The 16,619-nt window shown below is 43.4% G+C and overlaps 1 protein-coding gene across 9 annotated transcripts in view; it reads left to right on the forward strand.

Moving 5' to 3' along the window:
• robo1 (roundabout, axon guidance receptor, homolog 1 (Drosophila)) overlaps positions 1-16,619 on the forward strand; it is a 234,593-nt gene that overhangs the window by 213,267 nt on the left and 4,707 nt on the right. For 8 of the 9 annotated variants that reach the window (XM_023274743.3, XM_023274745.3, XM_035950236.2 and 5 more), the window contains 11 exons: positions 335-535; positions 3,012-3,038; positions 4,475-4,517; positions 6,190-6,344; positions 8,242-8,628; positions 9,357-9,473; positions 10,658-10,802; positions 11,074-11,307; positions 12,042-12,535; positions 12,622-12,783; positions 16,259-16,534. In XM_023274743.3, the coding sequence (XP_023130511.2) occupies positions 335-535; positions 3,012-3,038; positions 4,475-4,517; positions 6,190-6,344; positions 8,242-8,628; positions 9,357-9,473; positions 10,658-10,802; positions 11,074-11,307; positions 12,042-12,535; positions 12,622-12,783; positions 16,259-16,534 (2,241 nt within the window). The remainder of the gene's footprint in view (positions 1-334; positions 536-3,011; positions 3,039-4,474; positions 4,518-6,189; positions 6,345-8,241; positions 8,629-9,356; positions 9,474-10,657; positions 10,803-11,073; positions 11,308-12,041; positions 12,536-12,621; positions 12,784-16,258; positions 16,535-16,619) is intronic. The other variant, XM_055012164.1, reaches the window with a different exon arrangement.

Here is a 16,619-nt window from a genome sequence, read left to right on the forward strand (position 1 = left end):
GATTTGTGATGAAAGCCTTTTGAATTATAGAGGGAAACAACTCCATTTCCACATCCCAGCTTCATACTCACCTGCTGAGATGAAGAATCTTTTTATGTATCAGGAGAAAGAATGCTTCCTATTTATGTACTGTGCAGGCTCCATTTATATTAAATATATTCCTCTATTTTAGGCTGTTGCCACTTTTATTCCTTTGGTTTTAGACTTCCTTCTCTCCTGCTATCACAACTCTCTTCACTTCACATGTGCCATCCAATTTTTGCATGATTGAATGTACTTTCTCAAGATTGCCAATCTTATTCTTATACTTTCTATGGTCCATCCTCATCCATAGATGCATCTGGGAGAATGACAGAAACTGTGAGCCAGGAGAACCCTCTGTCCCAGCAGATCTCAGATGTAGTCAAACAGCCGGCCTTTATAGCAGGCATAGGAGCTGCTTGTTGGATTATCCTCATGGTCTTCAGTATCTGGTTGTACAGACACAGGAAGAAGAGGAATGGCCTGTCCAGCAGCTATGCAGGGATACGCAAAGGTCAGTACATGAGTTCAACAGAAGAAATATAATACAGGAATATCGACTTGAATTTCTAATTTTCACTATCGGTTTGGAGTTAGAGGGGATGTTCTCACTTGGAAAATTTGGTGGGAAAACGCATTGCAATATTTATTAGTGTAGTACGGTGTTCGTTTCTATGTCAATTCTCCATCTTCTTCATCCCAAATGCTGCCAACCTACATCCCCCCTCTGTCACACACAGACAGGTGCCTTTGTAGAGTGCTCGAGGTGAAGTCTAACTGAAAGTACTTTCCAGTAGAGTACTTTAAGATGCGATGTAAGCTCCCGCTGAGAATGCTGCATGAAGACGTCTTTTATTTCTTTTTCATACTTGTGTCACGCTGATTCTGCGCGAGTGTGTGAAGAGTGTTTTCAGTAAAGTACACTTTGAGGTCCAACAACTCCCCCTTTTAGCAACTCCCTTCAGACTGTGCTGGGAAAGACTGAATGTATTGCCATAATCCCGCATTATCAAGGGCAGGCTGACATTTTCACATGCTTGAAGCACTCTTGCTGTCCTTTTAGAGAAAGGGCCTTCAGAAACAGAGGAGTTAAGCATTTAGCAATCCTGCTAATAAACACTACTTAGCATATGTTTTAAATCCAAGAAGCCCATGTGTGTTTGAGCTACATTTCAAACCCTTGGAGTACTCATAGCATTGGGCTTTTATAGGACTTAAGTCAAAGTGACAGGGTTCATGACATGCCCAGCCTCTGCCCGCAATAGTTAGAGTATAAAGAGAGCCATTAGCCTTTCTTTGAGTCTCATTTATGTGTGGGCTGGCTTAATGTGTGGCCTTGGGCTGTGCAGCTGCTGCCTCTGAACGCTACCTGTTCCATCCCCTCTGCTAGGCTCAGGTTTACTACTGGCTGCCAAGGTTAGAGGAGATCCATCCTTCAGCCTTGATACACACACAAACAATAGACTGACTTAGCTGTTAATCTGCGGCTGTCACACAGAAAGCACAAGCTGTCCCTGTTCTGAATCTGCTGCAGCTATGTTAATCGTGAGAGTTGCAAGTTATGTCACCTCAGCTAAGCTTTTCCTGAAGCTCCATGCACATTTACAAATACCTGTGTGGTCTGTAATGGTTAGAATGATTTTCATTATGTCTTAGATTACATATTTTGTAAATGCAGTAAAGACCTGTGGATAGGTGTGAGAGGAGGATACTATGCTGGATGAGGTTACTGTGATCGTATATGTTGATGTTTACTTAGATTCTTAAAAAAAGGATAAAGAAAAGCTCTTCAGGGAACAGTAGGCAGACATACTTCCCTCCCTCTCCTCCTTGTGTGCTCAGACCACAAGAGGCCATGGTCTTTGTTGGAACCGGTTACTAAGAATGTTTTGAAAAGAGTATAATTGCAACCACATGAATCAACAATCTGCACTCAGGGTGAAATAGGTTGAATTGGGACTAGTGTGTGTCTGTGTCCTACACTGTACGCTAGTGCTGCCTCTAATAGATTACATGTTTAATTTTGTCAGCAGAAAAAAAAGCCAAACAGCTTATTCTTATTTCCTCGACAGTGGATTTAATGAAACAAAACCCCATTGTGCTGTTTTGTTGATCAAAATAAGATAAATTACGTCATTGTGAGAATACAGCGACCAAATGAACAGGTTAATTCAGCCTGACAGTCCTGCATCAGAATGGAAACCTGATTTATGTATTTCAGTCACGTTTACATTTCTCAGACTGTTTTGTGTATGTCTCCTCTTCAAAGGCATGCGTCCAGCAGATAAAAGCCGTCCAACTGCTGATATCTTTAGACTTGTTTGAGCATCAAGAGGAGAGATTCAAACATGATAAGATAATTGTGGTGTTCAGAGGACATTTGTTGACGCAGGTACACTCTGAAATTACTGAGGAAATAATGTGACAACAGTGGTATCTGTGTTGTTAGTCGTCCATCGCAGATGCAGTTTTCGGCTGAAGGAAGGCAGCAGCATTTCGAAAATGGACATCTTTAAGGCAGTGTGCTGGATGACTAGCAGCATGGTGCAATGTTGCATCAGCTGCGGTGCTTACTGTAACATTCTTCACTTGTTCGAACAACAACAACCAAAGGTTTTACTGGAGCATTCATTACAGAATCTAAATCTGCCTTCAACAGATTGATGTTTCATGAAAGGGTCCCCTCCATGCCTGAGTGTGAGTAATTCAACTTTGAGGGTGATGATATGAGTGTGAAAGATAACAACAGATATCTCCCAAGTGTGTGACCCCCAACCAGCCAGCCTCTGACAGTCTGGGCCAGGATTTGAACCAGCAGCTGGCTCAACATTCATTTTCCCCCTGGGATATCTGAGGGGATCAAAGACGAAGGGGGCAGCGAGTAGCATGTGAATACTGTGGAAGTGCAGCTTAAAATGAAATTTTGTGGTGTTAGAGCCTAAAATTGAAGCAGAGTATTTCAACAATATTTATTTTTTCTGCCCCAACAGTGCCATCCTTTACTTTTACACCAACAGGTAAGAACCCTTTTTTTCACACTATACACAGTAATAATGTCTGTTTCAGCAGCTTTTTGGTATGTTTGTGAAACACGACCTCTAATGGTCTTAGCCACAGTTTGAATAGATTTATTTGTGACTAGAGAAATAAATGAGGGACACTTGATGTGAAGCAACAAAACGAGTCAACAGTTTTGGCATCTACCTTACTATAAATGTTCCAGCAAATGACAATAACGCTCAAAGAGGAAGAGGCCACACTGCTAAGAAGCTGTTAAAACTAGTGGTAACTTGATCAAAGGGCTGCTGGCAACCTTAGATGGGATTTAAGAGAATGACACACCACCAGCTCTCCAACACACCAATTAGATAGGCAAGTGGCAGCGGAGCTAAGGAGGTTATCTGTGAACTGAAGTGACACAGCGTAAAACAGATAAAAGAAAAGCTCTCTGTGTCTCTATCTTTCTGTCTCTGCAAGTTTGTATTTACAGCCCCCTCCTCATTTTTCTTTCACTTGTGGATTTTTTTGTATCCATCAGAAATGTTTTGTTCCCCGGTGGTGCGTCGGGGGTGTTGGCAGTGCTTAGTGCAGTGGCAAATGTGAAACAGTGACTAGATGAGAGGACGAACAGTGAGAGCAGGAGAAGGAAAGTGAGAGAGACACAATGCTGTACAGTGTGTGTTTGTGACCACACTGGTTGATCCTGTCTGTGCAGAACAGACAGTAGCAGTGCTGTGTTTTTTTTGAGCCTTGAGGCATTCAATCAGATGGAATAATTTTGCAGTTGCAGGCTTGTTCCATGATCTGCTGAAAATCTTTCAGGTGAAACATACTCAGCCAATACTCTGTGTGCTTAGATCTGTTTCTTAAGGAGGAAAATCCCTGTCCTGGTGCCTGGTGTAAAACTAGGACTTTACATTGCTTTATGTTGATTTTAATCTAGAACTAAACTCCTCTTTCTACACACGCATCCTGTTTTGCAAAAGAGACAGGGAATCAACACAGCCATGGCCCAGCCTACCTCCTCTTCCACCTTCTCTCCTCTAAGGGAAGAGATTGTAATTAAAGTTGTAAGTTTATCTCTCCTCTACACACCGGCAGCTTAGAGCTCCTTGAAAGAGTCCAACTTGCAGCACATAGAGCTTCAAACACACTGAACCCGAGCCAGACAACCAAAGAGCTCTGCATCTTTGTTCTTCATAAGCCTCTTACCCGTCCTCCTCCTGCTGCTGTGTGTGTGACTCAGCTGAAATTATGCCACACACATTCATTCACACTTGAACTGATACAATATTGCACAGACTTAAAAAAAAAATATTCCATCATCGTTCAAAAAACAGGCAATTCAAAAATCAAATGAATCATTTCATATTGACCGTATGTGACAGTGGTAAGGATGATGATGTGGTGATACGTGCAACAGTGGTGAACTCATGATTTTCTGTCTTTTCAGTGGCATATCAAAGAGGTGGAGAAGGAGTCAGCAGTGCCGGAAGGTAAGAATTCATTTTTAGAAAGTGATATTTCAAATATAAATCACATTTTGGGAACCTGAAGGACGATTAGAATTTAATCTCAAATATAAATGGACGGTAAATCTCCTGAATAAAGGAATAGGGTTGGGCAGGTGTACTTCTCTTTGACAAACACTAGGGGGAGTGCTGTGCCTTTTCTAAAGTAGCACACAGCAGAGGACGGGTAAAGAGGTGCATTAAGCATGTGATAATACTACAGGAACAAAGCCCCATATAGTCTGCCAGGAGCCCATCCTCATCCCATATGGTGGAGAGCCACATCCAACCACAAGGCTGTGCCATAGCATCACCATAAAACATTAATGGAGATACATGCAGCAGCGGCAGCAACACACCTCCTCATGTTGTGGAATGGTGCATTGTGCACAAATGGTGAGACTGTAGAGAATTAGGATTGGTAAACACTACATCAACTTGCCAAAAGATGTCTGTATATCGACTGGCATGTTTTCATGTAGCTGGTAAATGGAAAACGCAAACAAAAAAGGAGAAAATATGCATTTATTTATTATCCACTCTTTGCTCAGAGTACAAAACTGCACTGAAAGTGTATGTGCATGTTGTTCATGTGTTAATGAATAATTAGCTCGCAGCTATCAAAAATCCATATTCATCATATTACCCAGTTGTATGATTGAATCCCGTACGCAGCATGGCTGTGTCAGCTCAGCACAAAGACAATGGCCGTTCAATATCAACATACAACTGCCGGGCTGATTGAGGAGCTATTGTGAGATTGTATTTGGCCGTACAAGACAAATGTGCTCATTACCCAAAATGAATCCAAGAAATGAGTCATTTAAGAGGGAATGAGGAAATGTAATTCAATGCTAATTCAGTGTTGGGATATGCAAACTGGGAGTCACTCTGTGGATATTTGAATACTGAAACAATATATGGCCCTGCTCGAGTAGCCTGCATTCTCTTTGTATGTTAGATTGATTCATTTCATCTGCAATAGGAGACAATTTATTGTCTTCTCTTTTTACATTTTGTGTTTGGCCTGAGGTCTGGTTGTACAGTAGAATCCCGGTGAACAAGCGATCTTGTATTGTATTGGGATTAAAGCTGAAGAAACAGGAGCCAAGACATGGAAAGAATAGAGATGGATGGCGAGACAGTGATATAAAGGACTAGTCCGCGTGGGTTTCCCTGTCTGGTTGCTCAAGTTTATCTTCTCTCCTTCTGTGGAGCTATAAAAAACTTTTCAAATGATAGAGAGATTGTGTGACACAGTGGAATCTACGTTTGGTTCACTGACTGTTCAGGACGTGCATTTCGCAACATTGTGAGTGAATTTTATCTGGCTGTCTAATCCAGGCGGATCGCTAATGCTCACGAGGGCTCAGGGAAAGTGTCATCGGCTGTGGGCAAGTCGAGCACACACAATCTATTTAGCTGAGGTTTTTTTTTCTCCTAATGTGCTCCCTGAGCTTGTGTGTGGCCAAAAGGCAAAAAGTACTAAAGCTGGATTTCTAGTTTTCGTATTCTCAGCTGAATAAATAAACTCCACATAATCTTCTCTTTCAAATATTATGTTACTGCTGGAGCTTCAGTTCATTCACATAAATGTCATTGTGGTGTTGGCTTAGCATCGTGCTATTGTTAACAATTTGGTCCTATTTTTTTTCAGGCCTGGTTTACTGAACATTGGGGAATCTGCCACTCAACCCTGGCTGGCTGACACGTGGCCCAACTCCTGCTCCAACCACAACGACTGCAGCATCAACTGCTGCACTGCAGGCAACGGCAACAGCGACAGCAACCTGGCAACATACAGTCGACCAGGTATGTACTGTATGTGTTGTCCCTGTTGCATGTAGGCAGCAACCAAAATAAACACTCCCCACAAAGGCAATGATGCAGTCCTTGACAAAGTAACTGTAGAGATAAGACATGTAGGAGCTGGGGGAATCTGCAGAGCAAAAGGAAGTAAAATCTGATATCTAGGTTAGCTCCCTGGAGAGTTGTTCTGTGTATCTCTCCCTTCTGTAGGTCTCCACAAGAAAAACCTGGAGAAATATTAGGATTAAGAGAGGCTGTGTGCTTGTGTGTTTGATTTATCTGAGGTTAAAGTAAAGCTGTTTTAGGCAGGAAATAAAAGGAGCACACTGAGCAGGGCTTATAGCTCTACTCTGTTGCTAATCGAATTGCTCTGCTGATTTCCATACAGTTGTTATAGCCGGTAATGTAATTTCCCCTAAGTGCTCAGTTATTTAAGAAATGTGCAGCGGGCGAAGAGGTCAAGGCTGGACTGCAGACGATGGCCAGAAGCAGAGAAAGAGAGAACGATAGAGGGAGAAGGGTGCACCTGGAAGAGCAGATGGAAGGAGAAGAAAGGAGTGATGAAGCATAAGTATATGCTAAAACATACACTGCGATGTATGGGCAGAGCGAGATCAAGCTAAGTAGGGTAGGTGGAGAGGAAGAAAGAGATGGAATGCCAGCAGGTGGCCTTTTAGTTTATTTAGCACTAGTACAGTTGTTAACAAAGAGAAGCAAATCCGCCCTTAGAATCTTATATACAGTGATCTATCTGAAATAGGGAGGCAAAAACTCCAGCCTGCATGACATAGGGCTTAATGGGATTCATTTTCAGCCATGACCAACAACCCTATGCTTGGAAAGTTACTCTGCAATGAAATGCTTTATGTTCTAAATTATGCACTTTGGGACTATGCCTTTAAGGGCAGCACATAATTCCTGTCCAGCTGTTCGGCCTAATATCCATCCAGCCACTCAATAGTTTCTCCCGACTTCAAACCCCTTCCCAATGAGGATTAATAATTCAGTTTGTGGACTTTATAGTCAAGTTTAGTTTTTCTTTGTGCTAATCACCCCTCAGAGGTCGAAGTGTTTAACTCTACCTTAACATGGTGTGCGATGTTTAACAGGGAATAACAGGCTAAAGGCAGCCCTCACTCCTCGCATGACACCCCAGTGTATGACACTAAGGAGCTTGCCAGACGCATGCTTTGTGTGTATGCCAACCCTAAACTCTGTGAACATTAAGAGGATCACTGACTAGGTGACAGAGCAAAGAAATGGGAGTTAATGTCCCTTTATCTGAGCCATAGGGGCGCTTTCACACATCAACCTTTGAAGTGTTGAGCTGTTCCGTGCAGCTGAAATGTGAGGCGCGCGGCACGAGCGGCGTGCACCTATGGCCGTCCTTGGTATTTACCGCAAGGCTGGCTCTCAGATCTGCTGGAGGATTTGAATATTTTATGAGCCAGGGAAAATTGGATCTGTCAGTGGAGCTGTGCTTTTACTGCGTGCCTCATTCCAGGTCTTTGATACAGACATGTCTCTCTGTCCCTCTCAATGAGCAAAGACGCTCCCGCCATCAGATGGAAAAGAACACAGATGACACCCACATTAAGTCATTGGTGAGACTGACAAGAGACTAAGTGAGAAAGGTGCAACACCACCTGTGTCGCTCGCCGCAAGCAGATCATCATTTGGCAAACAAAAATGAGACTTAAAATCATAGCAGAAATCTCCCTGCAGTGTTTCTTTAAAATGCTTAAAAATGTGTCTTTCACTCCTCTCAAATGAAACTTTCAGCTCTACAGTAGATCACATGATGCCCTATTGTTTAAAATCTCATACCAAGCTGACATACTGCTGCTAAGCTGATCAGCAGTAGAAAAGACTGACTAAATACCCTCCTCATGTCCTCCAGCCGACTGTATCGCCAATTATAACAACCAGATGGAAAACAAGCAGACCAACCTCATGGTGCCAGAGTCAGGAGTCTATGGGGATGTAGACCTGTCCAACAAGATCAATGAAATGAAGACCTTCAACAGCCCCAACCTAAAAGATGGACGCTTTGTAGGTCCAGGGGGCCAGCCGACACCTTACGCCACCACCCAGCTCATCCAGTCCTCCATCCTGGGCAACAACATAAACTCGGACAGAGGCACCGGAGGCAGCGGAGGCGGACTTGGGGTTGGAGGGGAGGTGAATGAGAAACACTGCTGGAAGCCCACCTCAGTCCAGCAGCAGAAACAGGAAATCGGCTCCCAGCTGCAGTACAACATCATGGAGCAAAACAAGCTGAACAAGGGTGAGTGTGTGGAATACCCAGCAGCCATGGTTAGAGAGGTCAACTCCGAGCTATGATCTTCCTCCACTTGATTTTTCCTCTGTTCTCTCCTCTTCCTGGCTCTTTTCAGCCACGCTGTGGATGCCTGTAGAAGAGTTTCATGCTCATATATCCCTTTGGCTCTGCCTCAGTCCTTTTCAGTCAACATAGACATCATCACTCTTTCTTCCTGCCTGTCTGTATGGCATTCATGTAACCCCTCATCACCCCTCCATGCAATCATGTATAATCTTTGCCGCTAAATGTGGGACAGGCTTGAATTGCTGTCATCTTATGGTATCTGGGATGTCGTTTTGTGATGAAGGCAGGTGTGAGGGTTTACCTTCGGTGTCAGCTTTCTAAAGGAAAGACAAAGATAACTCAAAGATCTTTAGATGCTTTGAGTGAAGCTATCATCACCTTGTTGTACCTGCAGAAAGGAACGACATCTGGTGTGATAGTTTGGAGATTTTTGTGCAGATGTTGCATGTGTTCACATACTCGCCTGAAAATCCTAATGTATGAATTGCATGCCTCTTAGCATGTGTAATGCCATCTCACTGTATACACGATTTCACATTTCCAATGTGAAGTGGTGGTAAATTATTGTGTTATCCTTCATTACAAAGTGGATGTTTAAGCGTCTCTGAGGTGGGAAGATGTGAGTCTGGGGTTGATCTAACCATATGCTCAATTCTCCTCAAAACCAGACCGTTACAGAGGAGGTGACAGCCCCATGCCAGCCACCATCCCCTACAACCAGACCCACGACAGCCACACTGGGGGCTCCTATAACAGCTCTGACCGAGGCAGCAGTAGCACCTCTGGTAAGATGTTTGGGGCATAAAGAACAGGACTAACTTGAGGATGAGCAGTCAGAGGTTACAAAAATCAGTTTATCCAGAATTTTTAGACAATCAGAATTTATTTATATAGCACTTTTCATAAAATAAGAGTTCATTAGGAGTTTGATTCTTGATATTTTGCCCTTTTTAATTAAACTGCCCAAGTATATTCACAGCCTATTATTGTTGTGAGCCCTATAATCACATACACCCTCCAGCTCTATTTTAAAATTCCAATTTCCCTCAAAGGCAATAAATCTTTGAGACACTAATAAAGTATGCTTTAAATAATAAGTAATTTGATTAACGTTGGCCTATCTTGAGGAGAAACCTTCACCGAGAGGAAAATTGCTGAGTAAAAACAGAAGAGGAATTAACAACAATACTACCAAACAAAGGCATGAGTGCCATGCCAGGGCTTTGCTCGTGTCTTTTGTTTCCCGAGTGCACGGTTATCCAAGGATGTTTAAGGCAAATTAGATAAAAGAATCCATTTTCGTTTATTCTTTTTATTTTGTTTTTTTGCTTTGTATTTTATTTCTGTTCGTCCTTGTTTATTTTGTGTTACTTCCATTAATTGGCTTTACTTTAATTCCAGTATGGAGCAGCCTAATTTCATCAGGGCCTCAATGTCTGTCTGTGGACAAGGACAAATGATAACACACTGCAGACGGCATGCAACACTGCCACCTTAATGCCATGTATCCATTCTGATATTGCGTTTGAAGTTCAAGCCATTAAGGAGAAGCCTTTAGTGCTCACTGCACATCACAGCTCATTGGTTCACAATTTTAATAGTTTGGCATTAATTGAACCCTTTTCTGTCGTTTTCTTCCTACCTTTTCTCATGACACTGGGTTCTACCCCTGTAAGGAAATAGCTGTGCTTTATAGAATTTTCCCGTCATTTAATAACTGCGAGGTATGTGCACACTTGCATAAAGTGGAGGGTTACATTAGCCTTTGCACTCACACGTGTAAAATAAGCTTTTCTTTGTCAGTCAGCCTTGTTAATGTTAATTTTATCTCCTGTCAATTCTTTTCTTTTTACCTTGTGATTTCTTCAGCATTAATAATTAATGTGTTTTTCAGAGACAAAGGGAATATAAGTATGTGCATCTGTAGGTGTCTTGTGACTGATTGTTTTCTTTTTCCTTTTCTGAGCAGGGAGTCAGGGTCAAAAGAAGGGAGTGCGCACCCCCAAACTACCCAAACAAAGCACAATGAATTGGGCTGACCTTCTGCCCCCTCCTCCTGCAAACCCACCCCCAAGTCGGAGCACAGAGGAGTACTCCTTATCAATGGAAGAAAGGTGGGACATGTCTGCACAGAATCTGACAGACATGCACACACTGTTTTTAAACACAAGTTCATTCCACCTGCCTTTTCTCCCTTTTCTTACATTCATTCCAAGCATTTGCCCCAAGGGTTTTCTGTCTATTAGTGCTAGGTCTATGCCAAAGCTTGATAGAAGGATGGCATGAATATTTAGTGCATGTTTTTTCTGACTTCAATATATAAAAGCACTCATGTTTTTAGTGAGTGATATGACAGTAACAGGGCTTGTTTGTCTCTGTTGGCAGCTGTGATCCAGACATGCAGTGCCCCATGCCCCCCTCTCACATGTACCTGCAGCCTGATGAGCTGGAGGAGGAGGAGGAGGAGATGGAGAGGGGTCCTACTCCTCCCATCCGTGGGGCAGCTTCTTCCCCTGCTGCAGTATCTTACAGTCACCAGTCCACAGCCACTCTCACCCCCTCACCCCAGGAGGAGATGCAGCCAATGCTCCAGGATGCACCAGACAGCCATGATCGCAGGTACACCCACACGCCAAGCTGTCTTCAAGCATAACAAATGGCAAAAGAAGAGTAGTCAGGAAATATATCTATTCTTTAAAGCCTCATAAAGAAATAGAGATCTCCCATGCATTTGAAATTCATAGCTGTTTTCCATGATTGAGTCCATTAACTCCAAATTCTGTATATTGCAATGCCACTTATCAAAATCATATCTTAGCTTTTTCATTGATGCCTTACCTTCCAGGGAGTCATTTGTTACAGCTGATTTCAGTACAACATGAACATTTAAATAGTGCAGTATGAAAAGTGATTCAAAAGTTGTTTGAAATAAGAAACACAGTTTAAATGTAGTCCTTTTTTTGTCAGTGTTATTATAACTGTGGTAATGCAGCTGTTTTGAAAATCTCTTGCCTTTTGTTGTGCCCAAGGTAACAACAAAAACAAAATAAATTCAGAATATAAGTGCCAGACAGAAACCACTTCAAAACAAATTGACATCATTGAAGTTTTAGTTTTCTGGACAAAACTGCAGTAAACTCACAAAACTTAAACTTCCAGTAAGCTTAGCGCCGCCTCAGTAAATGATCAGCATTAATGAAAAGTGCATGTGATTTGTAGTTAATTGGCTAAAACATGTAAAATCAGCATTAATGTCCTATAATTTCTGGCCCATGGTACTCTTAATGCCTAATTTATCCAAAATATTCGACATTTGAGGTGCACTGACACCGTGCGTCTGTCACTTCTTGCAGACGCCATGCTGTGAGCCCACCACCCCCTCCGAGGCCCCTCTCTCCGTCACACACATATGGGTACATCAGCAGCCCGTTGGCCTTGGACATTGACGGTTTGGAGGAGGAGGATATATTGGAGGAAGAGGAGGACGGCGACGAGACAGACGCAGAGGTGGCTAAGATGCACTACCACCACACCCACCCCCACACACACCCTCACCATCCCCAGATGCATCCGCGAAGGTTGCTGCTACGAGGGCTCGAACAGACGCCTGCATCCAGCATGGGCGACCTAGAGAGCTCAGTGACCGGTTCCATGATCAATGGATGGGGGTCAGCTTCTGAAGAGGATAATGTCTCTTCAGGGAGGTCCAGCGCAGTCAGCTCATCAGATGGATCCTTCTTCACAGACGCCGACTTTGCTCAAGCAGTTGCTGCAGCTGCAGAGTATTCGGGCCTCAGGGTGGCAAAGTACCCCAATTCACAGGGCCAAGACATTGGAGGAGCTTCAGGTAAAGCCAGCTCCTTCCACAAGAAAAGTTGCTGCAAGAATATGAAGAGCTGAAAAAGTAAACTGTTGTTCTATTTCTTTATTCAGCACGAAAATACCAAATAAACCCATCAGGCCACCGTCCTGGCAGCCCGGTGTCTACAGACAGTAACATGAGTATGGCAGCTGTACACAGGAGGCCTCCTAAAAAGCAGAAACAGCATCCTGCAGGTCATCCTGGGAGTCAGCGGCGTGATGCCTTCAATGAAGGTACACATATGATTGCATCTAATTAAATTAAAATATGCCAGTTTAATATTCATGTTGTTTCTTGCAGATTCTTCCCCAGATGATGAATACCAAGTAAGGGAGATTAAATACAACCTTTGCAGCAAACAGATACTAAGCGTGAGCCTTTCTTCAAATGTTACATTTTTTTTTTAATCTTGTGAAAAGGCAAGTCTTGACCTGTCTCACTTGCCATAATAAGTCAATTTATACCTGATGAATTTATGAATTTGTTTTGCATACATGTCACTTTTTTATAATCTCAAGAAATAAAAAGCATCTATAGTTTCATATTGTGTGTATGTTTGCTGCAGGGTGGTAATTACTCCCAATATGTATTTTGTCCAACCCAAACATTTCCAAACAACTAATCTAAACAGATGACAGAAGTTTCGGTTCTGGCAGGACAGAAGCAACAACAACAAAAAACAACTGTGTTATTCTATCCAATGCAGAAATTAGTGCTGAACAATAAACTGATTTTAAGTAAAGTCGTAATTTGAAACTATGCAATGAGCATACTGCAAAGGCTGCAATTTCAGACAGATATTACACAGTGTGTCTGGCTGAGGGTTTAAACTATTGTGCCAATGGTTTTACAAATTCATGCCGTCATTTTTGTGTGGCAGTCATGGTTTTAATGGTATCTCATCATAATGCACCATCACATTTTAAATGTATTGCACATTAAATATTCAACTAAAGCCCGACTTCAACAAAAATAAATAAAAGATACATGTCGCAAATCCAATTGCAGCTGCAACATGTCAGAAAATAACAATTGGATATTTTCCTGAAATTGTTCAGCCCTTGTAGATACTGCATAGTGTCTAAAAAAAGTATCCGCTATCAAAAACTTGATAGAGACGAGTAGTAGCAGCAGGTTAGCTGGATGCCACAAGTACACAGATGGCCAGTTTGCATCGATGGCCTCCCTCTCGGCCCTGTAAAGATATGGATGGGAAAAGGGCAGTTTACCGTGATGTGTTGTCCGTAAATGACTGAGTATGGGTGTGCTGTGAGCCAGAGTTTTAATCATTTTCTCTCATGTTTATGCACATGCATACATGGCATCTCTCCTAATCTGTGGCAGTGCTGAACAGATCGGGCGAGTGGTGGGCTGGAGGCCAGGGCCATGGTGGGAAGACTGGAAGGGGGTTTGTCTCAGGGGAGCTCTGCCCAGCCTGGCGATACTGACACTGGGATGTCTCTCCACTTTAGCCACTAATGAAATTGATCCAGGTGCTCTGGCTCACACTGAAGAGCCACCTTTTACTCAACAGGGGCCAAACATAAACCAAACAGGGGCTAAATACTGGAACAGCTGTACACAGAAGGAACAGCTTTAACCTTGTTAAATAAAACAGCAATTTACTTTTTTTTTTACTGCGTCTTTACAACCTACCAGTGGAAAGCCCCTTTTTTCCCTGTTTCCTTTCTGCTTTGATCTCGTGGAAAGATTGTTTTTTTCCCCCCTAAGTTTATCTGGATGTGAGTGTGTGCACGCTCTCACTCTGGTGTGTACAGTATGTGCTGTCTCAGAGCTGGCTCTCCTCTTAGTGTCAGGTGTCCTTGAGTGTTGGAAGCACTTGACAGGGAGATTTAATATCCAGCTCACTGGGAGCCAGACCAGCTATATCACTGCAGAAAATCCAACCCCACCCACCCAAACCTCCGCCTCCTGCCATCATCCTTATATCCTGGCTTCTTCCCCATCCACTGCCCCTCCCTTTGGAGTGATCTCTCCATCCCTCTCCACTCTCCTCAGTCTTTGTTTGAGCAGCGTGGGGGGGTGGACTGACAGCTCTGCAGTTCTGTCTATCAGTCCTCCTGCTGATTGCTTTTGATCTGAATGGATTGTTTTTCATTTGGAGGTTATTGCCTCCCCCTATCCCCACCCCTACCCCCCAACCTACATTCCCTGTTTGTGGTCTGGAATACTGGTGCTGAGGTGATAGGTGACGGAAGGTGATTTAATGAAATTTAGAACAAAGAACAGAACCATGTCTGTAATGTGCATTCTTATGTGTTCTATCATTTGTTTTATGCCTCTGTACCTTTTCCAATTACTTCAGACTAAGACTACTATCCAGGAAGCATCACTATTACTACACATAAATACTATCAGCCAAGGAGGCAGTAAAAAAGGCAGAAAAACAAGCGAGCCAGTGAGGGAGTCAACCCCCCTACACCCCAACAGTCTCACTTCCCCACTGCTTACCCCTCTTTGACCTAGTCATTTCACTCTTGTTTGCACAGTGGATGTGGAGACACCCACGTTATATTCCCCCCATGATTCATACTGTGTTTGACTCTGATGCCTTTGTCTAGCTTCTCTCTGAACTTAACCCTTTCCTGTCTCTTCTGATCTGTCTCAGCCTTGTCTACCTAATTAACCACCAGGCCCTCAGATTCATCCTCCTTGGCAAGCTCAGAGACACTTTCAGACCTGCGCCCTGTCCTCGCCGATATTTCCTCATAAATCTAACAAGCGCTATGCTCCTCCCTTGTAGAGAGCTATAGCTCACAGACTGTGGCATTGATCGGACTCTGACTGAGGCAGAACTCAGGAGGCAAGACAGATATTAAAAAACTGCAGACGCCTCTCTGCTGTATGATATTGACTGTCCCCCTTTTGTATTCAGGGGGAGTGGATGAAGGTGGAGGGTAATCAGAAAAGTGCATTGAAGCTGCCTGCTTCCGCCAACAAGACGCAGCAAAGACATCACCTGCCCCATTAGCCTTGTATGTGTAAAAAAAAAAAAAAAAAGAAAAGAAGGAAATAAGAGCTTTGATTTCTCCCAAGTCCAGTTTTGTACAATCTTAAAAGTCAGTATGGTTGGCAATGGGATCAAGAAAAATGTAAGAGCTGACACTCACTATGTTTATTAACTTTCTAATCCTATGTGGATTACGGGTCTGCTGGCAACAAAACTGTCCTTCAGGTTGGAAGCTGATTAGAAGATGAAAAGCCATCGATTGCAAGCAGACAAGGCTCTTCACTCGCCGTTTTGTTTAGATGGCTGTGTGATGTGTGAGAGGCCAGGGAACCCACTGGCTGGCCTCATATGAATAATGGCTCAAGGACAAGCAGCATTGATTCATCGACAGGGGAAGTCGAGCGGGCCAGAGAGCCAGCTGCTGACCGTCACACTCCCCTCTTGCCTCGCTCTCAAATCTCATAACTCTCCAGCCAGATTCATCGCCTCTAATGTCATCACTTCTGTTTACTGTCTGTTCGAAGCATATCTGTGTGCACAGCTCCGGGTGTATGTACACATACCACAGCTGTGTTTGTGTATCACCTTACAGGTGTGAGACAACTGAGTGACAGATGATACACACTGACATTTCAAGAGTACACAGATTCTCGTTATCCAGTCTTTTATAATTAGCTAAACACTTATTTTTAATGTCTGTGGGTAATGTGCTTTTGCTTCCTCTGTTTATCTTTCAGATCTCCCACCTCCACCCATTCCACCTCCAGCAGTGCTTAAGTCCCCTACACACCCCTCCAAGGTGGCCCTGGAGGGTCGGGGAGTCATTTCCCCTAAAGCAGGTGAGGGTCGAGACAAGAGAGGAGGAACGGGAGGCTATCGGCCCCGGGAGGGCTCAGACACCAGAACCAGCTCGTCTGAACGCAAAGACGCTCAGGACAGACAAAAGACAGCTCATGGAGGGAAAGGGAATAAACACGAGGGTAGCACTGCCAACAAGGCGCGCCAGCACGCAGGTACTACGACCTGTACAGTGTAAAGGAGTCCTTCAGTGCAATGGCCAGGATACTGAGTCTCAACTCTTCCTACAATTGTTCTCTA

The sequence above is a fragment of the Amphiprion ocellaris genome, chromosome 7, assembly GCF_022539595.1.
Source record: "Amphiprion ocellaris isolate individual 3 ecotype Okinawa chromosome 7, ASM2253959v1, whole genome shotgun sequence".
In the NCBI taxonomy this organism is placed as follows: Eukaryota; Metazoa; Chordata; class Actinopteri; family Pomacentridae; genus Amphiprion; species Amphiprion ocellaris.